General features: G+C 39.9%; 1 protein-coding gene across 2 annotated transcripts; it reads right to left on the bottom strand.

Moving 5' to 3' along the window:
- Nucleotides 1–565: 565 nt before the first annotated feature.
- Nucleotides 566–22,169, bottom strand: zbtb10 (zinc finger and BTB domain containing 10). Of its 2 annotated transcripts, XM_055053897.1 has the most exons (5): nt 21,248–22,169; nt 13,199–14,231; nt 6,809–6,874; nt 4,800–4,975; nt 566–2,600 (listed from the first exon to the last, which is right to left on the bottom strand). In XM_055053897.1, exons 1-5 carry the CDS (start codon nt 21,926–21,928, stop codon nt 2,319–2,321), a joined length of 2,238 nt encoding a protein of 745 aa, XP_054909872.1. In that variant the 5' UTR covers nt 21,929–22,169; the 3' UTR covers nt 566–2,318. The 2 variants fall into 2 exon arrangements, with proteins under 2 accessions (XP_054909872.1, XP_054909873.1); XM_055053898.1 differs by lacking the exon at nt 6,809–6,874.
- Nucleotides 22,170–24,251: the final 2,082 nt, after the last annotated feature.

Below are 24,251 nucleotides of genomic sequence, written 5' to 3'. Positions count from 1 at the left end.
TGACACAAAGAGGATGAATATCTCTATGACTTAAAATATATCTTCTTCCACTGAGCGTATAAAGGAAGTTACACATCTTCGGTATCATTAGCACTTCAGTACATACTGTATAATTCCACTGCATACGAACAGATACTGCTGTTCCAAGCTTTAAACCTGCAAACAATCAGTGTTTCTTTACAAAAACATGTGCTTGGTGAAACAAAGGAGGAATTGTAAGTGGAAAAGACAAAAAAAAAAAAAAAAAAAAAAATTAAAACAAAGGTAAAGTGAATGATTTTGAAGAGCAAAAACATTTAAAAATCTCAACAGTTACAGACACGAGCAAGGATTTTTGTTTTTATTTCTACACTAAGCAAGTATTCACCTGGCTTTTCCGCATACATTATATTCCAACAATAATTAATAATAAAAACAATTTTGGTTGGACAAATAGAAATTAACAGTCTTGATTGCATTTCGGAGTCTATATATATATATATATATATATATATATATATGTATGTGGATGTACACATACATATATATATATATAAAATATTAAATAACAAAAACAGGACACCTATTTAAAAAAAAAAAACGATGCAACTGGAAGAAAGACAGTTTTTATATAGTTCCATTCAGACCCGCTTTTGGGGGAGAGACGAACATAGAAAGAAAAACTCTTTTCATGAAAAGTAAGTGCATGTCTATGAGGCGCCATAGAGCTTAACTTTATGCGGAACAAAGTGTTTTCTACCTGGCAGACCTAAAAAAAAAAAAAAAAAAAGAAAGAAAACAAGAAAAAGAACCACACACACACACACACACTCAAAAAAGACAAATTAAACTGTTGACTTTAACAAATGCAAAATGGAGTTGTTTTAGACTTAAAAACATCACGCGTCATAAATTTCTGCACATTTCTAGCCCCGCTCCATCACAAAACCAACGTTCAAGTGATTAAAAAATATAGATATATATGCTCATTTAGCTTTCAACCTCAGTACCAAACATAAACAAACAGGTAATTGATGTCCATTTAGGTCCTCAAGATGGCGATCACAAGTACAGTTGGTAGTTTTGCAAAAAATAAAAATAAAAAATGGTATGTGTGTGCGAGCATTAAATTAAAAATAAAAAGCTTTCAAAACGATGGCAAAAGCATACCTGATAGTCGCCGTAGCAAAACAGTGTTCTATAGATTAAGCTGATTATATATGCATAACTGAGTCAGTTTAAGCTTTTATGATTATAAACATCATACATAGCCTGTAGGTCCAGTATTCTGCGACAAGCATTACAGCACCAAACGTTTCATCATTTGGCAAAAATTCAAGCTTTAAGTGAAAGTCAAATGCTTTTGTTTAATAACAATAATAATAAAGTGTTACTGTGACGCTGTGATTTGTATAAAGCTAGCAATAACATTTCCCCTGTTTTTCTATTTTTTTTTTTTAAATATTTCCCACCCCATTTAAAACAACAAACCCAATGTTGTCCGTTTTTCTTTTTTTAAGTATATTCAGTAGTTTTTGTTTCCTGCTAAATCTTGGTGTGCGGTCTGTTTGGCACAATATCACAGCCCTTTTTTTTCTCTCTTTCTTTCTTTAAATTAATCATAAATATGGCTGTGATACATTAGAGTCACAAAACAGATTTTTTGGTTCCAAGATTTTTTGCAGGGAAAGAAAATAGGAAAGACAAAAACAAAACGAATACAATATTTAGCGCGTCTAAACAAGCTCTACAGAGCAAGTATCACTCTTCCTGTGGACAGTAATGCTCTTGGTCTGTGTGCCTCAAGCAACACACTTTCAGATTGCTCGCGCACACAGAAAAAACAAGAAAGACAGAAAAAAAATAGCATTTAATAAGACCATAATAAGCTCTTTTCATAAATTAAATAATTAACATTTCTTTGTTTTGATGATTGGCCTACCTCAACTCAAAAAATAAAAAAAGAAAATTACAACACCCCACCCGACTTGCACCCCGAAAAAACAAACAGGAAATAAAAATACATCACCAAAAAACCTGATTCATCGTATAATTCATCATTAGAATCATTCTCTTATAGGCGCTGGGCCCAGAGTTGGACACATTATAATAATAATAATAATAAAATCTGTACATATTGGAGTTCCCATACTAACAAAATTAAAAAAAAAAAAAATCATCTCTGTTGTGTACTTGCACAATTAAGTAACCTCAAGGTTTGATAGCACTTTGGAGTTGATTGTTTACCAGCTAGGTTTCGTGTACATATTTATATGTATATTAAACATCAACCTTTTGTTTTTTTTTTCAGATTTGTTTCTCAAGCTTGTTTAGATTTCTTAGTCCTCGTCTGGAGCGGCGGCGGCGTTGCCCTCTCCCCAGTTTGATTGGTCGTTGTCGGTGGGCTCCTCCCCCTCCCCGTCCTCCACTTCCTCGCCGTCGAAGTCGTCATCGCGAGGAAACTCCATGCCCTCCAGGCCCTCCTGAGTGGCTTGGTGTGAGTCGGCGCAGTCGGCGCACACACCGTAGCGCCGCGAACCGTGACGGATGCCGACGCTGGCTGCAAGCATGAAGATCTTCTTGCAAACCATGCATTTGTATTTTTTGTCTTTCTTGTGCACCTGAGAATAAAAATTAAATGGGACGATTTAAAAAAAGAAAAAAAAAAAAAAAGAAGAAGAAAGGCTATTGGAGTGAAGTTCAGATCTATTTTTTTTTCCATTTTGTGACCATTTTTAAGCTAACCCGATTCAAAACGATGGCTATTGGTAAAGCAACATACTGCCCTACTATGAAATGTGTAGCTTTTATTCGCAGCAAAACCAATTGAAGGACAAAAGATTTGGATCTTTCCTTAATTTATTCTGCAGACTAAAGTATCCACATATGAATTTTCCATAAATGCAAGCAGAAAATTGGCAGTTGTTCAAAGCCTTAGTTAAACAAATTGCCCAAAAGGTTTTCCAAAATGCTGAGTGATTTTTTTCACCCGTAAAACCTAAAATAAGACGCATTGTTCACTGCAGATCTACGTTCAGTCTGGGATTGAAATCATCTCAATAATTTTTTACCCTTCTAAGGAAAAAATACATGCAAATTTTATATTATTTTCAAGTAAAATGCAAAATTGCTCATTCTTATGATAGTTCTGATTTTGTCTTTTACTTGTTTTGCATGTTTTACAGTCGGTTACACACTCTGATTGGTCTGTTGATGCTCACATATGAAAATCAGAGCTTGTAAACTTTAAGTTGTAAAACAGAAAAAGTCACTGTGTTTGCATGCATAACATTTCAACTCTTCCGATAATTGGTTTTGATTCGGCCAGCAACAGAGGCTTTGCTGGTAACAGATTGGTTTAGAATAAACGGGAAGTGAGCGATAAGATAACATTTTTACAGGGATGCATTAAAAAAATTCTCAAGCTGGTAGAAGCCAATTAAGTCAACTGATTTCACAGTCACTTCCTGGTTTGGCTACTTTGTGGTCGTGTGACCAACAACTAAGCTCAAAGCACGCAGCACCTTCCCAGGGGAACAGCGGCACGCTGCAGCGATCCTGATTTTCTACCCAATCAGGATCTACCCAAAGCTACCCAAAGCACAAAGCTTTGGGTAGCTTTGGGTAGAACTACCCAAAGCCTTAAGCTTCAGTAAAATGAAAAAGGACCACAGGGGAAAATTGTCTGTCATAAAATGTTTGAAGTTGAAACAAAAACAACTGGTTCCAATAAACACCGGCTTCACATCTTACCATTTTTACAAACTTGGAGAATAAGTAAATGTAAAAGGCAACTCCTCTTGGATTGTTTTAGTGATTTTTTATATATTTTTTAAAGAAATATGAGTTTTTATTCTGTTAGGAAACGGGACATAAAAACTAAAGTACAGAGATGGACATGTTCTCCACTTACTTTATATATACTTCCAAAAAAAATGAGAAAATCCATACTGTTCAAGCCTGCATATGAACACAATATGCTGGTATCACAAGTAGTTGAACTCTGCCCCACCCATTGCTGGTCACTAGCGGTCAATATATTAAAAGAAGACGACTGCACTTTTCTCTCGCTTGAAAGAAAAACAAATCTAGATGACTGCATATATGTTTTGGGGGAAAAAACAAACAAACAAACAAACAAAAAACTTCCAGACTTCTGTGATTAGCACCTAAAACAGAAGGTCATTATTACACTGCAGTAAAAGTTCTGAATAATCTGCTAAATAATCCCACTGACTCACCATTAACTGCTTGTATTTAGATTTAAAAATCATTGCTACTGTAATAACGTCATAATTCAGCAGCTGCCGAAAAGGATCTTTGCAGGTTATGTCTTTTTTTTTTATATTATTGTGTGAATTCCTTCAGGCTACAACACTGGTCCTTTCATTCAAAGATTTATTTTGAAAATCTCATACCAGCCTATGCTTAGATAATAGTGTCTTTTTTTAATTAAATTCTATGGATTATCCAGATGAGGCTTTGTTTGTTCTTTCAAGGTTCAATATCTGAAAACGATCGTCTTTGCCCTTTTCTTTTTGGCTTATGAGCGCCGATTCCTTTTTTTGTACCACTTTGCGAGTGACCCTACCTTACTCCCTACTTCAACAGGAACTGATAAAGAGTCTAAAAGACTCTGCTTGTGCACTCACTCCCTGGAGGAAAGCTGCCAGACGCAGAACACAAGGTGGTGTGGAATGAAGTGAGAGAGGCCAAAATAATCTGCAGGGCTTGGCAGCGTTTCGGGGGATGCGCACCGACCGGTGGTGGAACGGAGGAGAAGGCGGGGGGCGGAGTTCAGTGTGCGTGTGTTAGCTCACCAGGGAATGTCTCTTTACGTGCTCGCGGCGGGTGAACAGCTTGCCGCAGATGTCGCAGCTGAAGGAGCGCACACCTGAGTGGATGATGAGGTGCCTCTTGAGTGTGCGGCGGTGCTTGGCGATGTAGTTACAGTGGGGGCACTTGAGCTTATTGAGGGCTAGGTGTGAGGCCTCGCCTGAGGAGAGAGAAGCAAAGCAGCGGAGGATAATCAACCAGAGTCACCGGTCTGTGAAACTTCAATTTGAGTTATCGGGAAGTTCCTTTAAACCAATAACGCTGAGAGGCAGCAAGGCTATTATCATAAAACCTGCATTTCAATCCGAAGGCCTAATGAGAACAGGGGGTGTGTCAGGAACCAATATCCTGTTTATCAAATCAGTTGAGAGCAGAGATGCGGTGACCATTACGGCAAAAACAAACCACAAACTGAAAAGATGCATTAAACATTATTTGCCCCAAGCTATGAAAGTCTGATAAACTGCAAAGGCACAAGTGAAATCATTAAATGCGTCTGTATTTCTGTTGCTCCGTAACCAGTGTGCTACACGGAAAGAGGAACAGCAGCCTAGTGCTAATTATAAAGTTCGGTAATTGAACACAATAAAAGACGCTGAATTACGCACAACCTAAAGTCACAATTTCTATTTCTAAATAACACCTAGTTTCAAGAGTTTATCATGTAATAATTATGTTTATTTAATGAAAATAATGTTCTAATTTTGCGTGTTTTATTTTATTTTTTTTTTTTACAGCTGGATTTGCAGAAAATGCTCCAGTGATAGTCTTGCTGTGAGGAGAGTGGGGCTAACGATGCAGGGCCCTTTGTTTATGTCAGAGAGAGCAAAACAGAGGCGTTGTTAAGGTAGCTTGCCAAGGGGTGAGGAGGGGGGGATGGTTGATGAGAAGCAGGTCACCTGTGTATTCCCCTCGTGTGTGTGGCTGTGGGTTTTAAACAGCTGAAGAGAAGGTAGCGGATGTACTGCAGTCCGATCATTTAAGCTACATGGAAAGTTGCAACCTCTTTGCCATCTTGGCGCAAAGAAGTGGTCTCGAAGGGTCACAGTAATGTTTCTTAAATTGTTTGCTCTCACTGTACAGTGTGTTCCTTCTTTTGTCTGTTTTTATCTTAGTATGAATCTGAGCGCTTCGGCCCGACTGTCACTTTGCTGGGAACCCCTACTAATGCGACATCCTGACTTTCTGTACAAAAACTTGCAACATGTTGGGAGTTTTCAAGCATTTTATATTTGAGCTCTGAAGACCCAGTTTCCAAATTGGTAGCTGGAAGAAACGTGAACTGGAACGAGAACTGAACAGACAGAAATGAAACGGTGGAAGTTTTTCACTAAATGGAAGACTTAAAAATCAAAAATGGCACCTGCAGAGGAGAGAGCTGGATACAGCAATAAACTTTTGAAAGTTTTTATCTTGATAAATTAGATTTTTTACTGGATATAAGACAGAAAAAATATCCTTTTGAACTGTTTTCCCCAAATGAAAGATAAAAGATAAGTCCCATTCTGACTCTCAGCTGGAACACCGGTTAGTTCGGTGTGATGTCATGTACAGATCCGGTTCTGGATTCCAATGTGTATGGAAAGCTGGATTAGCCGACAATGCTGGTGCTTTTACACACCCATCACTTTTCAGACATACACTGCAACAACTTTTTTTCTTTTTCTTTTTTTTTTGCTTCACCTGTGCATTGTATGATCACTTTAACATCACTAGGCAGAAAGAAAAGGCTCACGCTTCACTGTTCCTGTTTGCTCTGCTGTAACAACCGACAATGCACTTAGGGACATGTTTCCCCTGAGAAAACGCCTCATCGTTAGTTGGAAAAAAATCCACTTCAGGTGAATCAACTACACTCATAAAGCCTGGTTTAAAGGATTTATGTGGAAAGGGTGACTCAAACCTTTTTCTAAAGAAGCACATTAACAAAATCTTTCATTATCTACGAAATTAGCTGGCGGTTCAAACTGTACTCCAGAGAGTGGCATCTTACCATTCTCCCAGGACTCCCCTTGCTGTAAGTCTTGCATGATGCTATACTGGATCTGATTGGCCAACTCTGGGAAAAGGGAGGGAGGGGAACAAGGGGGAGGAGAGAAAGAGAGAGAGAGAGGAGAGGAGGGTGAGAGCCTGTGGGGGATGCACACCTTCACGATGTTCTGTGTACACAGCCAACCACCCCCACTCCACACAAAGGAGGCAAACAGACACTCATAGAAGCCTACTGTATGTAAAGCAGAAGTTCCCAAGATGGCAACAGGCTAACTAGGTTTCCAGCATGGTGGGGGTTAATTAGAGAATGACAGAGTAGAGCCTTCACACCGGCTCGTCTTACACTCCGCTTTTGTAAGCACCTGTGGATGTGTGAGTATACCCTTCCTAAAGCATCAGTGCTTAGAGCCCATTAAAGACACACCCCTATGAGTGAGTGTGTGTGTGTGTGTGTGTGTGTGTGTGTGTGTGTGTGTGTGTGTTCATGCTCCCTGGGTCAATATTTGGAATAGTGAGGACAGCCCTGGTGCATTAGAGTGGATTAGGAAATGAAGGGGCTGCCCCTGGCAGCTTTGCACCTCTCTGGGACCGGAGCAGGGGGGGTGGAGGGGGTTCATTCTGTATGGGTGTGTTCTCTTTCGAGGCTGGTGTTCATGCAAATGCCCACCTGCTCTATGTGCCTGTGCAGGTACAATCATTTGAAACAATCCAACAGTCCTGCTTGGAGCAGACAGAAGAACCTGCTGGCTGTATGCGTTGTAAAAGCGTTCAGCAGGAGCGGCCGGGCAGTGACAGTAAAGCACTTTAATCCTGTAAAGCCCTCGTAGCTGTGCTTGTTTTTAAACGCTGCAATGCGACTCCAAACTCACTGCTGTGTGTCATTTTGGGGGCAAAACTTCAAAGACGCAGAAGCTAATTGAAAACAAAAATGAGCGTCATTTGGACATGCCTCTATGAAGATACAGTGTAATCATTATAGACAGATTTCTATTTTCTAGCGCCGTCGTATGCATGTGATTGATCCAAAAGGTTTAAGCAATTTTGACCTAAACGCCTCTTTGCAGCAGAAGGTTACCTGCACAGTTTTGTACTGCGCTTACAATTGTGAGTGAAAATATGAGCTGGTGCGTTTAGCAGCAAAATTTGCCACCGAACGCACCAGAGTTTAAGTCCTGCCCTCTGTCCCCTTGCTTTGTGTTTTTCGTCCCTATTTTTCAGATTATTGTCAAAAAGAAAGCCCCTAGAGCACATAATAATCCTTAATAGCAAACGAAAAACTCGCCATAATGGAGGTTTGGTAAAAACCAATGTAGTATGTCGCTTACTTATTGGAACAGTAAAGTATCCTTCCACCAAACAACAACAAGTTGATAGTTAACCTTTCAAGATCACGTTTCAAACTAAATTATTTCTTGTAAGAGAACCTGAAAAACTGAGATGTTTGGTTTGAGACAATAAAACATGAAGCAAGTTTTGAACATTTCCATGTTCCTCAATGATTAATCACAGCACTAGAGTGATTAATTTGATTAAATGTTTTTTTTAAATCAATTGACAGGACTTGTATTTTTCCCCCGTTCTGAAAACGTGAAAGAAACAAAGAAGTGTGGAGAATGCCCCTAGGCGCTGTTGGTGTTTTGTCTGATGCAACTGTGTGAGGGTTGGTGTTGTAACTGTAAAAATAGTATTTAAAGCTGCAGAAAGAATGCCATCATTCAGGCCACTATGTTTCCATCCTGAGGGCCTGGCAGCACAGAACAAACTGAAGCCAAACGAAAGCCAAAAGCGTGACATCACTGTGGGAAACTGGGCCGACTAAAATCGCTGCATAAATATGCACAGGTTCAGATGGAAGCACGCATCCGGGTTATTTAGCTTTGGCAATCAGATTCAGTGAACAGTTTTCATGTCAACACAAAGGATGACACATTCAAACAACTTTATGTATTCTCGGTCATTTAAGACAACATGAAACTTCTCTACAGTGGGAATAAATACATGTTCTGTTTGCAATAAAAAAAACTAGAGAGAGAGAAAGAGAAGGAGAGGGGAAAATGCTGTCACAAACAAGTAACGTGATGACTATAAATGGGACAGGACAACTGGGTTGACAAATAGCATTAAGTGGGTTACAAGCACTCCACATGCATGTTGAGCTACTGAGCCTTCAAGTCTTTTTATCGCCAGTGTATGGGTCTAGACAGAAGGTTGCTTACCCTTTGCATGATGGGAAAGTGAGAAAAACAAATATTACCACATGCTACATTGCTGTGAGCTAACCGTCACAGCAAATATACTGTCCGCTTCAATGTCTTTGATCGAGCTCAACAAAATCCCCAGAGTGTGTGGGTGTTTTCACGCGCCGAGTCGGGTCACACTTATCTTGTTTAAAGCAACACGACAGTGTGGCTTCCAAAAAGACCCCTGGGACCACTTATAGATAAATGTAAATGTGTAGTTCAGTACTACAGGCAAATAAGACTCTTTTTTTAATGATCTGGGACGGTGGATTATAAAATATATATATATATATATATAATATATATATATATATATATATATATATATATATATATATATATATATATATATATATATATATATATATATATATAACCCTCCAGGAAGATTGCTCTGGTTTCTTATTTAATACAAAAATCAGTAGATACAATTGCAATATTATATCACCACTGCATTCTTTTCTGCATACACTGTGTGCAGGCTGCAAATAGTTTTTACTAATTATTTATCAGCATAAAAGACACTGGGCGATTACAAATCATGGATATGAAATAATGATCAGTGACAGAATAAAAAGTATAGTCCAAAGCATGATCAAAAGAGCTTGGATTTTCAAAATGGGGATGGAAATCGGTGTGTCACTTTCTACTCCAAGGTTTTGATCTACAAAAAAATCCCTCACACAAACTCTGACCCACTTACTCTTGTTTTGGAGACTGGAAACTATCATAACAACTCTAGACAGCAAAAACAGTTAAAGTTTGGAGTGTCAATATCAACACATCATAAATACAAATCATTCTACTCCACATAAAGGAATTACTCCTCAAAACAACTCCAGAGGACTTGCTTCAAAAAATTTGAATTATCTCTTTCAAGAAGGAGAACAGACACTCCTCTAATCCTAAAAATAAAACCACTCCAGTAAAGTTTTCTAAAATTACCTCTCGGTTCTAACACTAATTGTTTTACAATCCTGCTTTCATATGTTCAAGACTGGCAAGTTCTGCAACTTGAAAAACAAAACCACCTTTTGGAAAAGAATCTACATCTATAGTTCAGTGCCTTTCACAGTTTAAGCTTCCCAGCATGAGGCTATATTTAAACTGAACAAGATCTGAGAAAATTAACTAAACGTAAGAGACGTGTTTTTCTTTGATAACCAGCCTGAAGCTTTCTTTGGCAAAATGAGCACAGGTGGGTAAATAAAGCGGAGCAACAAAGATGTGTAGAGAATAGAAAGCAAAGGAGTCGGCAAACTTTACTGGTGTTTTCACTAGACTATTACAACACACTGAACTTCTTCATGCACTCATAGGAGGAGCTGGAGGCACTAAGAGCATTCAAGTGCATTTAGGAAGGCCTGGGGGAGCAACAGTTTCCCCTGCTTCCTTCATTATCCTACATCAGGGAGGCCTTTGCTCTCAAACACACTGAAAGCAGTTCTCCATTTCTGCACAGCCTTTGTGACACACACACACACACACACACACACACACACACACACACACACACACACACCACACACACACACACACACCACACACACACACACACACACACACACACACATCTCCTCTGCTTGTCTATATCACTTCACCTAATATATGATATCATTATGGGCTAAATGGGACCAGCAAAAGGAGATACACATGCAGGGTACAATGAATAGAGCAATGTACAGATTAAGAGATTTAGGAGGGGAGAAGAAAAAAGTAAACTGACAAAACAATGGGAAAAGGGCAATTTTAGTCACCCAAAACGCCTAAACTTGAAGACAGGGCAGCTGGAAGACTTGTAAAGATGAAAAAAAAACAACAACAGTATTTTCAAGCAAAAGTCAAAAGACATGCTGTGTCTTGCACTGAAATTTTCCATTTTTTGCCGTTTTAAAACACATTTCAGTATTCTATTTGATGTGACAGACAAAGTAGTGTATATTTGTGAAGTGAAAGTAAATTTATGGTTTTTAAAATACATTTTGGGAAAAGTGTGTCTGCTACTGCCACCAAGTAAATACAAGTATTTCACCTGTAAACTGAAAAAGTTCAATTTCTCATCCAACCAGAGTACCTTGCTTTAAGTTTGTTGTCCCTCTTTGTGATTTTTGGAAAACTTTTTTCACTATGTCTTTCGAGCGGATCAACTTATAGAGGTCCTGTCAGCAGATTCTCATACTTGCAAGGATAATTTCTGCTCCCTCTGCTCAGCCTGTTTGTTTACATGGAACATCTTGTCCCAGAAGGTCTCCAGTGGTGCCTTAATTATATTTTCTGATGATCGATTAATAGACGTTCAAAGCTCGGGACACTGATCAATTGAATGCAGGCCACACCTTGATTTTATGTGAGAAAAGTTCAAAACCTTGTAAGATCTTTCTACCATTACAGAAATATGCACTACTTTGTGTTGGTTTATCGCAAAACGTCCCAGCAAAACAACATGTCCAAATGAACCAGTCAGGGGTGGGTATACTTTTGCAAGACACTGCAGTTCTTTATGGGTGAATACAAGTACTGATTAGTTATATTTGAGTCAAACTTTTGAAAGTATTCTGCAATGAACAACAGTTTATAAGAGGAAAAAAAAAAGTTAACATCACCTGTTATAAGTTACTTTGAGAGTAGTTTTATATTTCGAATAACTCCAATCAGAATAACTTCCATAAGAAAAGTCCTGATATACAATAATGTCCAATTAAAAATAAGTAAATATAAGTTGTTTTTTTTTTTAAATAAACGGTATGTGGAAAGTAGCAAATGTAGATGAGCCAGGAGAGTTAGTGAAGCACATGGCAGATAAACAACTAGCTAATTTGGTAACGTCACTGCTGGACACAGGAACTTGCTCTCTTACAAGCTCCTGACTATGTTTGCAGTATCAATCTCAACACATCACTCAAGTAAATAGGAAGCACACTGTTAGGGAGTAGGAGTAGAAATGAACTTTTATGGCTAAACTCCAGCCACTCTATCTAGAAAACCCACAAACGCATCGACTGATTATTTATATCCCTACATTCCTGAAACATCTCTGAAATTCTTGCATCATCTGCAGACCCCCCAAAAAAGATCCACAAAACGGGTCAGTTTGAAGTTATTACAATTGATCTCTGTATGAAATTCTTCTCTGACCCTTCTGTGACCCTGTCCATTGTTAATCTTTAGGTACTAGAAGCTTATGTACTAGAGGCTACTTAAACATGCAAAGCACGTAAACTGAATGCCCTCCCTTCCCTGCTGTCTCTGTCCAGAGCTTCCCATTCACAGATCAGCCATAACAATGTGACAACAAACAAACTTGTGAAAAACAAACTGTTGTCATCATAGTGGCAGTGGGTTTTGACATATTAAACAAGTGAGCAATCTGCTGTCGAGGTTCATGTGCTTAAAGCAGTAAAAATAAAGACTAATTTATGTAAAAATATTAAGCAACTGTGATCCAAGGTAAGACAACTAGTGAACTGATAACACGGGGAAGAAAGTCAAGGCCCACTGATATCCAATCGGAGCAGTTCCACTTGGTGATAAGATTTGTGCCATTTATTGATATGACAAAGAGCAAAACATTTCTAATTTTCACTCTTAATCCAACAAATACAATAACTCAATTTGTTTAATGGAAAATCAAGGATGATGAATGTAATTGAAATATTATTTCAGAAATTTAAGTTTTATGCAATGAACAAAATAAGCTGTAGAAACTCAAATATTTATTTATTTTTCCCCAGATTTAGGCTTGTAAGGTTCTAAAGTATCTGAAAATGGAAACAAGATCAACAAAAGAAGCTGAAATGATTAAACTAATGTTCTTATTCAAATTAATAAGCGTCTGTTTGGGTTTTTGGTTTTAGGATAAACAAAGTTTAATCCAACAAATCATTAATAAAACCAGTATAATTCATCAACGCTTTGAAAGAGCTGAAGGAACTGATGACAGCCTGGAGCCAGAAACCATCCAGAAGCCTTGTTGAGTCATACAGCTCTGTGCTACTTTGACCTACTCAATATTAGATGTGTAATCATATGGTTATGGCTTAACAGTGTATAATCATCACATCATAATCGCACTCAAGCTATATCTTAATCAGAGTTGTAAAATTACAACAGTAAAGAGGAAATACTTTCTAGCGCTCCAATGTGCGCCTTACCAGCATTTTCTGAGAGTGAGGAGAAGTCCTCTCTGGGGTAGGAGGCCGACGGCTGGATGAACATCCCTTCATCGAATCCTTCTTCAGGCTCTGGCTGGAAGTTGTAGACGAATCGCCTTGTGGTGGTCTGCTTTTTCCGCCGCCCACTTCCCGCGGCGGCGTCCGTCGCCTCTCGTTTTATTGCGCCAGGCGCTGCCGCCGTGCCCCCTGCGACCGGCTCGTTCCAGACGAAGACCTGCGTCTGGCTGCCCGCTGCCCGCATGTCATTGGTCTCTGCTGAGTCAGATGAGGTTTCATTGTGGTGGGTCCAGTTACCAGACGCCCCTGGGGTCACAAGGGCACAGCCCTCAACCCCGGCCGCCGTCACCTCTATATCACTGGTTTCCTCCTTTACCCTGCCATTAACATCCTCTTCTTCAATTGCATCCTTTCCTTGGTTGCCGCTTGCCTTGATTGACAGCTTGGACAGGATACTCGTGGCCCAAAAGTTGCTTGGTTTCCGATCCAGTCCTCTCTGTCCCTCCTTGGCCACTGTCTGCCTCTTGTTGTAGTCCACCACCACCGAATCAGGAGCCTCTTGTTTAATGCTGATATTCAGAGCGTCCTTTATGAAAGCCCTGCACGACTGTACAACCTCCGTCATTTGGAGGTAACTCGCAACAGTCATCACCTCAATGGCATTTTGGCTTGTGAGCAGCAAATTTCCGGAGTAGAGAAAGTCGAGGATGACCGAGAAGCCCTGCACGGCAGCAACATCAAGGTGTGTGACAGTGGCTTGGTCCTGTGCCTCGCTCTTGGTCAGACAGTAGAGAGTTTTGAAGTAGCGGCTGCCTGCCACCAGGATGTTCTTGTGCGCGCGGAACACCTGGCCTGAGACAACTATGTTCACATCACAGAGGATGCCACTTTTGCGCTGTTTGTCCAACTCTTGTAGTAGCTGGTAGCAGTAGGAGTTTTCATTGGGCTTGTTGCGGTAGTCGTCCTCTGAGCAGTTAGTGGAGGGGCTGGTGTTGTCCGATGGTCTCACAGTCTCCTTATGGCAAAAAAGGAGAAGAAAACAAAAGATTAGTGGGGGGGGAAAAACAACATATGCAAAATCTCATGGTATTAAATAGAAACATGTCTCCACAATGTAGACCAACAATGAATCTTTATTTGTTAAATTTTTAAAAAAAAGGGGGAATTTTTTTTATTTTCTAAGAAAAAAAAGTTCAATTATATTGCTCTGTGATCTTAATCTGGCGTATTTCCTTCTGACGCTTTGTACGTGTTTTGCTACACCTTACTAAACTTCCACACAAACAGGTTTCATTTGTCTGTTTATATACAGTGGAAACATGCACATACATCCCCTTGACTCTCTGTCTGACACCACTGCACCTGCCTCAAAGAGGTGAAACAGGTTCAACAGGCTACTGTTATGAGGGGGGCAGGTAGGAATGAGGCAGCAAAAGACATTACTTTAAGGCTTGCTCATAAACAGTCATATAATCAAATCGTTTCCTCAAACAAACTTTAACCTCATAACGACAGATAAAAAACATGCAATGAAAGCAGTTATCTAACAGTCAACCTGCCGTTTGCTCTTACGTCAGGTCTTTCAGGTATGTACGCGTCAATAAATATTTCAATAAGTTTCCCAAAATACCAGGGAACATGTACAAACTCGCTGAATTTAGCGAAGCAAATGAGAGAACAGTGTTAAGGCGGTAATAAGGATCAATCTCTGGGGAAATATCAGCCGGAGTTCAATAAATGTTTGAGCTTTTACTTCTTCAGCTCCTAAAATGCTTTTTTGTTGTTGTTGTTTGAATATATAATTCAGTTAATATATATGCATTAGATACAAGAACACAACCTGCCTGTTGAATGGGAGAACTGGCAAAGCATAGACCTGCCCTGGAACATCCCACTCACCCGGGTATTCATACAGCAGGGAGGGGGAGGGTAAAGCACCAGCATGACAGGGAGCAGAAGACAGTGTACACATATGTGCATATACTCAGTAAATACACGGCATCATTATAACCCACAAAAGGCTGGGCTGAGGTGAGCCCTTAAGCGTCCTGCTATAACAATAGAAAAACATTTTTAAAGCCTGAAGAGCATAAAGGTGCTTTCTGTTTTGTTTTGTGCTTCTTCCCAACATAATACACACAAGCAGAGCGCAGATCTCTGGCTCATTTTCGAATTGCACAGCAGATGTCCTAATCCAGAATAATTCACATTGCTCTGGCCCTGCATTTTTGCCCCCACCCACCACCATCTCTGCCACGCACAGTTTGAAGTCAGACTGCCCACACGTACACACAGCTGGGGCTTCGGACCGGGTAATTCAGATTAAATCCATTTCTCAGAGGTCCCCACCCAGCCCCCGCCTACCCACCACCCCCACTCCCTCCACACTGCAGCTCTTGTCCAGGGCAGCCTGGGCACAGAGGGCTGTATGGGGGGGTGAGGGGGGTTTATCGTCCTCTGCCACAGCTGGAGGGGGGGAGAGATGGAGCGAGATGGGATAGAATAAAATGAGAGGCAGAATGAGGGAGAGACAGAGTGAGTGGAGGTTGGGTGGTAGATATATATATAAAAAAATTAAAAAAACAAAGGAAAAAAAAGGATGCAAAGACAAACTATTAAGAGACAATGATTGCAAGGGTTTGTGGGAGTAAAATATACATGTCACACACAGATGACAAAATAAGGTAAAGGGAGCGTGATGAGAATCATTGGTGAGCAGATTAACGACATGAACTAAAGGACGGGGACTGAGAGAGTGAAAACCTGAGCGCTATGAAAAAAAACAGGCTGAAGAGACGATGTGGAGCAAAGGGGGACAGAAAGCCAGCGCGATAGAGAAGGAGTTGTCGGGTCACCCCATTTTAGCATTCACAATAGCCTGTGCTCTCCCCCAGGCTGATTGTCCACTCACTGTGGGCCTTTGTAAAAAGGCTTGGCACTCAACTCTCTTATTACACAGCAGCTCCCACTGACAAATACAGAAAGAGCTGTGGAGCATGTGGGTGAGTCTAAGAGGTTGAGCTGGGAGGATGAGAAATTAGTCCATGATGTACACATCAAAGCCTCTGGAGGGGTGCATTCACCCTGCTGAGTACTAAGGTTGAATACATTTGTGTGGTAAAGTGAAGGTGCACAGAGATCAGCTGGTAAACACAAGTAGGCAATTTTGTAGCTTGCCTGCCCAGTCAGAAACTCAAAATCGGATTTTTATCCGATTAGTAAATGCATCGTATGAAAAAGCTAAGACTACAGGTATTGATAACACTCTTCCATGGGGAAGTTGTTACTGTGGGAAGAAGAAGTTAGCCATCTTCAGTGTCGGTGTGGTTTTTAAAAATGATTTTAATGCCAGCTGAGATGCAACAAGTGGAGGACAGTTATAAAGAAATAAGCCTGGTGGTCATTTCTTTTACTTTTAGGGCAAAATTATTTTTGTGGGATTGTGACTACATGGAAAGATTCGTAGTTCATTCTTATCATCGCTTACCACAAAAGGTTTGTGAAAATATGTCCAAAGTGACTCTCCTCATGCAGAATTAATTTAGAAATGTTAGCAGATGTTTGAAAACCTCAGAGTAGAGATAAGTGGGTGTCAGCCTTCTTCAGGGCAGGAGTTCATTATCGTGCAGTGCAAGGAATGTAAGACATACTGCTAAAAATCCGTTTCTATCACTAATATAAGATGCTACAAGTTTGAAGCATGTAAAGACAAAGTCCTATTTATTATGTCCATGTTTTAAAAATAAAAAGAAGAAAGTAAAATCATATTTTTCCTGAAACAATGTGTTGCTTCTGCTCCAAATCAAAATAATTACTGGCTGTTCACAGCAGATGCATCTTTAACTATCCAATTTCATTTCCAAACAACAAAGTATAATCTGCTAAAAACTGATTCTGGTGGGCCAAACATTTACAAAAGCAAATATTTGTCAAGAATAAAGCAAGAAGAGCCATACAGGCATTTGAGTTCAATTGGACTTGTTAGAGATTACCATTTTTGACTTCTTCTCTTGATTTGACAAGCTTTTAACCAATTATAAAGCAACAGGCAAATATAACCTAAAAGATGGGAGATCGTTCTGCAGGTCTCTGCGCCTACAACTTTTAACTTCCCACAGATTTTTTTTTTATGTTTGAACATTAAAAGTCCAACTATCTGGGTGCTGGATAGGTTGCTTCATCCTGGCCTCATCAGCGGCAGCATCCCTTCTCCAGATGTGCCACGTATGAGCTGAGAGCTTAGAGAGACCAGCAGACCAACCCTGTGCAGCAGATGCTGGAGGCAAAACCTAACTAAGCCAAGAGAGAATTGAGGGACAATATCAACCTCTGCCAAATCCTTATTCATTCCAGAGATTGTAAAAGGTGAACAGAAACCAAGAGGGGATGGGCAAGATGAGTCCTTTGATGTAGGTCAAAAAGAAAAGTTTGAAAAGCCAAACGCAAACGCCAAAAATCTAGTGATTTACAGGTACATTAAATGAATCAAGATGGCTTTAAAGTCAAGCTTAGCAATGTAGAGTATCAACACTCCAAGAAATTTACTCCCACAAACCCAAACAATCCACAAAGTCCCAAGGCCAGTAAATGCATGAAAAAACTTTTAGACACACCATGAACAAAATCATGTGATGCAACTCCTGTCTTCATGCAACATAAAGACCCACTGGAACCACTTTTGTTTACCTTTAATGCACACATTATCCTCCATTTGCACACCCGTACCCCATCCACCCAGCATCCATCCTGTCCCATGACCAGCCCAGCCCAGAGGCCATCTCCACCGCTCTTTGCCCAATTCTGCTGCGTCTTCCTCTATTCCTGGCCCCTCCTCCTCACTCTGTCCCTTCGATGCTAGAACAATATCGCAGTGTGCGTTTGGCCCAAGGTGTGGGAGGGTTGCTCTGAGTGTCTCCCTGCGTACCAACAATGCTAAACAGCTATGGTGGGGGTGCCACAAGAAAGGGGATTTTTAGCAAGAAGAATTCTCCCTCTGGCTTCACCCCACCCATTCTCCCTGACCTGTGGCCCCCAATAAACATCCCATCTATCTGTTAGGCTCCACCGGGTGTGTCTCCTTCCCCATTTGGGGAGACACTGCAATTATGAGCGAGTGTTTGTCATAACCAAATTTAGGGAGGGGGGCGAAAGTTACTTTACAGTTCTGAAAATATCTGAATTTCCTGTCTGAGAACTATCTGTGATGATCTCATTTCACACTAAGATCAAGAAAAAGATAGACATCAGCTAAGCTGTGTCATCAAAGTTGTTGTTTTTTTTATTCCAACATAGCGTATTTCATTAATTGTGTGCTTAGCAACAAAAAGAAAAGCATGACAGTGACACAAAAGGGTAAAACACAGAATGAATAGAGAGAACAGTTGTATAGCACTGGAATGAGTTTCATGTGACAATTCAATGCATCTTTGTTTCATATGGTAGAAATGGAAACAGTCATAATTTGGCTTAAAGAGTTTAATAACACAAGACTGTGGGCAGTGAGCACTGACATAGGATTGACACATATTTGATTCCTCTTCTGAGGAAAAATGAGCCAACAGTAACTCATGACATCATGCAATATAACAAAATGGGAAAAATGTTGCCTGTTCAACATTTAAGATTGAAATATTTGATTTCAGACACCCAAGGTCTGCTTTTATCCTGCCACAACCTCTAAACAGAGAGAAGTAGCATAGGACGCCTAAGACAGCACAGAGCGAATTAAGAACAAGAGCCCCCTTTTTTTCTGAGGACACCCACATTTACTACAGCTGCCCGGGTGTACAGAGGCTAATTGAGTTAGCTTTAACATGCAGCAGAGGCCTGGCTAACATGAGGAATGAATGTAGAGAACAAGACGTCGTCTCATGACGTCTTTAATGTGCTGCTTCACAATGCTTTGCAACTTTAATTATCATATTCAAGAAGCACTCCTATGGAAGCTCTGAACTGAAGAACACAAATCAGAAATAAATAACTGTACAGCTAATTAAGTTGAACATACAAACTAAACACAGAAATGGGACTTTGTAGTTCAAACAGCCTCCTTAGTGGTGTCTGGGGTCCTTGTTGCTGGGGAAAAGCCACACCAAGCCCCTAATCCAGTCCTACTGCTCTCCTTACCAATTAGAGATGTGTACAAGTTGGGGGATGACTTTAAGTAATTCTGATTAGCAACTGCGTGTACTAAGGAAGGGAACTAAATGCAGTAGTGAAATCCTCTCTGCTCACAAATTAGAGTCAAACAGGACCCTGTTCTTAATTCTCCTGACAGCTCAGGCCATTGTCAGTACATGAGGTGGTATGCGACCATGATTAAGGAACAGAAAATGTGGGCACTAATCAGTGAGTCAGTGTTTCAAACCGAGCAGTTTGTTTATATGGACATCGCACAAAAAAAAAAAACTGATGTAGAAGAGTTGCCTCTGCTCTAATAAGATGAAGAAAACCAATAAAAAGACCTCATGCATATCAGCAACTAAATACTTATACCATTAAAACATCTTGACTTTCTTTAACAACATTTAGCATGATGATACTGACAAGGCACGCCTACCTCCCTCAGCCTTTATAGCCCGTTATTAAAAAGAAGTCAGTGCAAAGTCAGTTAGTAGATGGTTATAATAATAATAAAAACATACGGAAACCTCCATATTAGCATTTTTGTGAGAGAGTTGTTTGTGTTTATTGTTGTCCACTTTTATCTGCACACAAGACTTTTCACATTTTTGTTCCTGAATCAACTTGCAGTATAATGCGAGGAAGTGTGGTGATGTGACTCCATTGTAAGAATTCAACCAGATATGAATTCAACATTTTTCAAATTAAAAACAAATTAATCAAGGTTTTATATGACATTCTATCAATATTTATGATTATGTCAATTCATTCGGAACAACATTTACAGGTGCAAGGCTATAATACTGGTTATGAAGTTGGGGTACCAATGGCAAAAAGGCAAACTCAGCCAGAGCCTTTCACATTTTGCATACCCAATAATATATTTGACTAAAGCACTCACATCTCCTACATTAATTGTTTCAAAGAAAGCAAACTGGTAATGTCCTTGCAAGCTTGATCAATGCATCTCTAATGATTTCCCGAAACAGTAGGCAAAAAGCCCGGTTGTATAGATGTAAGATGATTCAGGTGATGCTGTGCTACTTGATTACTAACATCTATTTTACTGATTCCTCCCTGTTGTAAGGTCGCCTGTAGGCAAAGCAAGCTGTCAGGCTTCAGCCAGCATGATTTACTCCCCTCCTCTTGTTCAGCCTTGCAAGTGACACCATCTATGGATTTTGGGGGGTCATTCTCGCACAATGCCTCTAATTTAGCTCCCTGAAGGGAGGAGTAGGAGGAGGTTGGTGGAGGAAGAAATGCGCCAAAGGTCACCCGTGACTGCAAGGCAGTGGAGTTAGCATGAGAGGCGGGGGGTTGGGTGAGGGGTGCGGTTCCCCAAAGGCTGTCAGGGTCGAGCCCTTGCCATTGTTTGACCTCTAGGCAAGCTAGCAATCAACACAACAGCCAATAAAAATAGTACTAAATTCTATGTAACACAATCACATTTGTGAATCAAACTGCTGCTTTCACGATGCTTTCTGAGACTCAACCTCTTGGTGTAGCAGGTGTCAAACAGGAGCAGGTGTAATTACTCTGATATCTGAAGGGACAGTTAATTTTAAACCTTGAAATGTTTTCTTAAAACCATCTATAAGTGACTCACTGTTACAGGAGCACCTCACCACCGTTAATGACCATCTACCTTTAGCTTGACAGGAACGCCTTAAGCGGCTAGAAAGCTATGCTAGCTGTTAGCTAAGGCTAGAAGGCTGGAGCTAACTAATTAGCCAGGGGGGAGGGATTGGGAAGCTTAGGTAAAAGCCAATTTTCGCCTTAGCTTTATAATTTAAGTTCTTCAACGTAAAAAAGCAACGATAAAACAGGTCACGAATCGACAGTTTGACAGTTGTCTGACTGGTATTTCATGTTACGTAGGTAAACGGAAGCGGAGCCAGCTAACGTTACCTGTTTGGTGGGGTCATTTCTGCCGTGCTCGGAAGACAGGTGATGTCTCAGCAGCAAGGCCCGCTTGTAGTTACGGCTCCCTTTGACGAGCTCGTCGCTGTTTTTAGTGGCAATGTTGTGGCACCAAGAGCAAGACATGAGTCCCGTCTCTTGGCAGAATTTGAGCCATGGGAATTCTTGCAGCCACGAAGCGTGGAACCTTGAGTGTTTCTGAAGCAGGGTCTGCGGTCTCATCTCTACCCCAGATTTCCTGGAACCAGTTTCGCCTCGCCTCGCAACGCCCCGACACTCTTGTCCTTCGTCAGTGTTGTTGGTGGGACCGTTCCCCGCTGTCCAGCTATTCCCCTCCATACACCCGTCGTCTCCTTCAACCGAGCCCGCACGATCGTCCCCGTCCCCGGCTACACAGCTGCCCCCTTCCGGGTCCTCTTCCTCCTCCGCCTCGGGCTCCGTGCTGTCGCTGACAGACCCAGCGCCCTCCACTCTCTTCTGCGACGGTCCCTTCGCCCCCAGATCCCTGTCCTCCTCTTGATCCGGCCTATTCCCGTTAAAATGTCGGTCTTGACAGGCCGGGGCCTCCCAGCTGTTACAGTTCCCCCCGCCGATGCCGCTGGAGCCCGTTAATCCAGCTGATCCACCTCCTCGGAAAGCCAGAGACCTGCGATTTCTCTCACCGGACATTTTTCCTTTATAAATATTACTATCTTCACTTTTCCAACAGTGTCTACCCTCCAGCGAATAAACAGTGAATTTAAAAGCGATGTCTTTCCCCGAAAGAGATGGCCCGCCGTCGTTTCTTTCCCCCGCCTGGCCCTCCCGGTGAGAGTATGTAGGTTATGCGGAAATAAATAAAGGTTTTAAACGCATAATGAATTTCAGGGTTCTCGCTGCGTCCGCGCAGGCCCCGCAGAGGTCGAATGGCAACGACTTTCCTCCCCACAATGCACCTCGACTAGAGCGGGGGAAGGAGGGGGGGGGGGGACTGGAGAGACGGGGGAGGAAGGGGGACGGCTTTAAAGGGAGATGGGGGTGCTGTTGATCTGCAAGGGGTCCTTTATATTTTAAGGCTGCACCCATTTTCCGCGTGCTTTTCATCTTTTGAATGTGCTTTTTTTTCGGTCTATAAATACCGACGTGACCACAATGGTCATATGACTTCTACATGCATGCATTAACCAGGAAGTGTACATTTTAATAATAATAATAATAATAATAATAATAATAATAATAATAATAATAATAATAATAATAATGATGCTATTATAAAAATATTTTATATTAATATTTAATAAATATTAATTAAATATAAATATTCATTCGATATGTCTATTTAGAGAGAAGCTTGGCAATTTTAATTCTAAATTGATCATATTTATTGATATTCTTTAACACTGTTGATGACACTCTTGACTCTACACATGACCACTTTAGTCTTTATTTATTCCTGCTTCTGACCAATAAAATTATACTGTTTTTTTTATTTTTATAAACAGCTATTGCTAGTTAAGGTGCACATTCAGTGATTTTATATCAGTTTAATAAAACACAAATAACAAATCAAACAACTTCAGCTTTTTTATTGATTTGTTGGTGTTTTAATGACTTGAGACAATTGTGTAACTATTACTAGAAAAGAAGTGTACATATTATAATACAATTACAACAATATTATCATTATTATACATATATATATATTTATTTCCTTTATTTAACCAGGTAAACCCCATTGAGATATGGGTCTCATTTTTGAGAAGCACCTGGACAATTTTTCTACTGTCTGTACTTGTTATCATAATTATAATTATTATTATTGGGATAATATATCAACATATGTTGCTATAAGTAATAGCTTATAGAAAAAAAAGTATAAAATATGGATGTAAAGTATAAATACAAAGTAGTAAAATGTATTTGGAAAAGTATTTGCATTTTGTAGATATTTTATACATCGACATTCCTTTGTTATTCTAAAAAAAATTAGGTTCTTATCAATTTTTATAGACTACTGGCTGCATTGACACAATGGTTCTTGGTAAACTCTGAATCTGACAAAAATGAAATAAAACAGTGGCATTAGCTTTTAAACTGAAAATTTATTGACATGCATACACAATTTTATGTTGTTGAATCTAACATGTAATACCAACTAAATGGCTTCAACAGTCCAAAGTACTATATTTATGTAAATATACACATTTTTCATCTTAAATGTGTATATTTTTAGACCCCCTACCTTTTTAGATTCCCTAAAAAAATAGATCTTTGTTTTTTCCCTGGATAAAATTAATCTATTTTGAGACTTATGTAAGGAACTGTAGCAGATCTATCTAATAAGTCTGTTTCTACTTGATGTTAATGCAATGTATTCCAGCAGAGGACACTGTTTCACGATAGCCTTGCTCTTTCTGTACGTGTCTCTTCATGGGTAATACTTGACATATTTGTGAATATACTTTATCTGCTGCTTCTAATTAATAGTTTTACACACAGTGTGTAAACAAGAGAGGGACTTACCCCACTGTCTGGATACGGTAATATGGGTATTATGTCCTATTTGTTTAATTGGTTTCTTGTTAACAATGTGAAGGATTGTTTTCCTCAATTAAAAAAAAAAATCCATGAAAAAAAAAAAGGAAGAAAAAAGAAGATTTTGCAAGAATATCTTGTTAGGTCAAGACATGTATTCTCTCCATATAATACATAAAAATCTGTACAAACTAACATAAGTATGACTACATGACTACATGGTTACAAGTTAGTATCATAAGAGCCCTTGAATTAGCCTTTGGGTTCTTTGCAAACTCTGAATAAGCCACACCTTACAAATCAGATTGATCCATGTAAGTACCAGTAAGTACAGTAAAAATATTTTGTAAATCCCCAGTAAAAACCCTTATGTACTATGTGGCAAGTCACACTTGTTACCAGGACAGCTACAGTCTGGTACCTGCACGACTACATGGTAAGATCTGCCAAATGCATCTCTTAAGAAGTTCAACATCTA

This window comes from Poeciliopsis prolifica, unplaced genomic scaffold, assembly GCF_027474105.1.
Source record: "Poeciliopsis prolifica strain line A6 unplaced genomic scaffold, Auburn_PproV2 SCAFFOLD038, whole genome shotgun sequence".
NCBI classification, from domain to species: Eukaryota; Metazoa; Chordata; class Actinopteri; order Cyprinodontiformes; family Poeciliidae; genus Poeciliopsis; species Poeciliopsis prolifica.
The sequence above is the reverse complement of the archived record's forward strand: the minus strand, read 5'-3'. Positions and strand labels throughout refer to the sequence as shown.

Coding starts and splice junctions, on each gene's coding strand:
- zbtb10 (XM_055053897.1), bottom strand. CDS start 21,928: ATGTCCGGTGAGAGAAATCGCAGGTCTCTGGCTTTCCGAGGAGGTGGA. Junction 6,875..13,198: donor CTCACTCTCAGAAAATGCTG/GTAAGGCGCACA, acceptor CCCTTTTCCCAG/AGTTGGCCAATCAGATCCAG. Junction 4,976..6,808: donor AGGGGAGTCCTGGGAGAATG/GTAAGATGCCAC, acceptor CTCTCTCCTCAG/GCGAGGCCTCACACCTAGCC.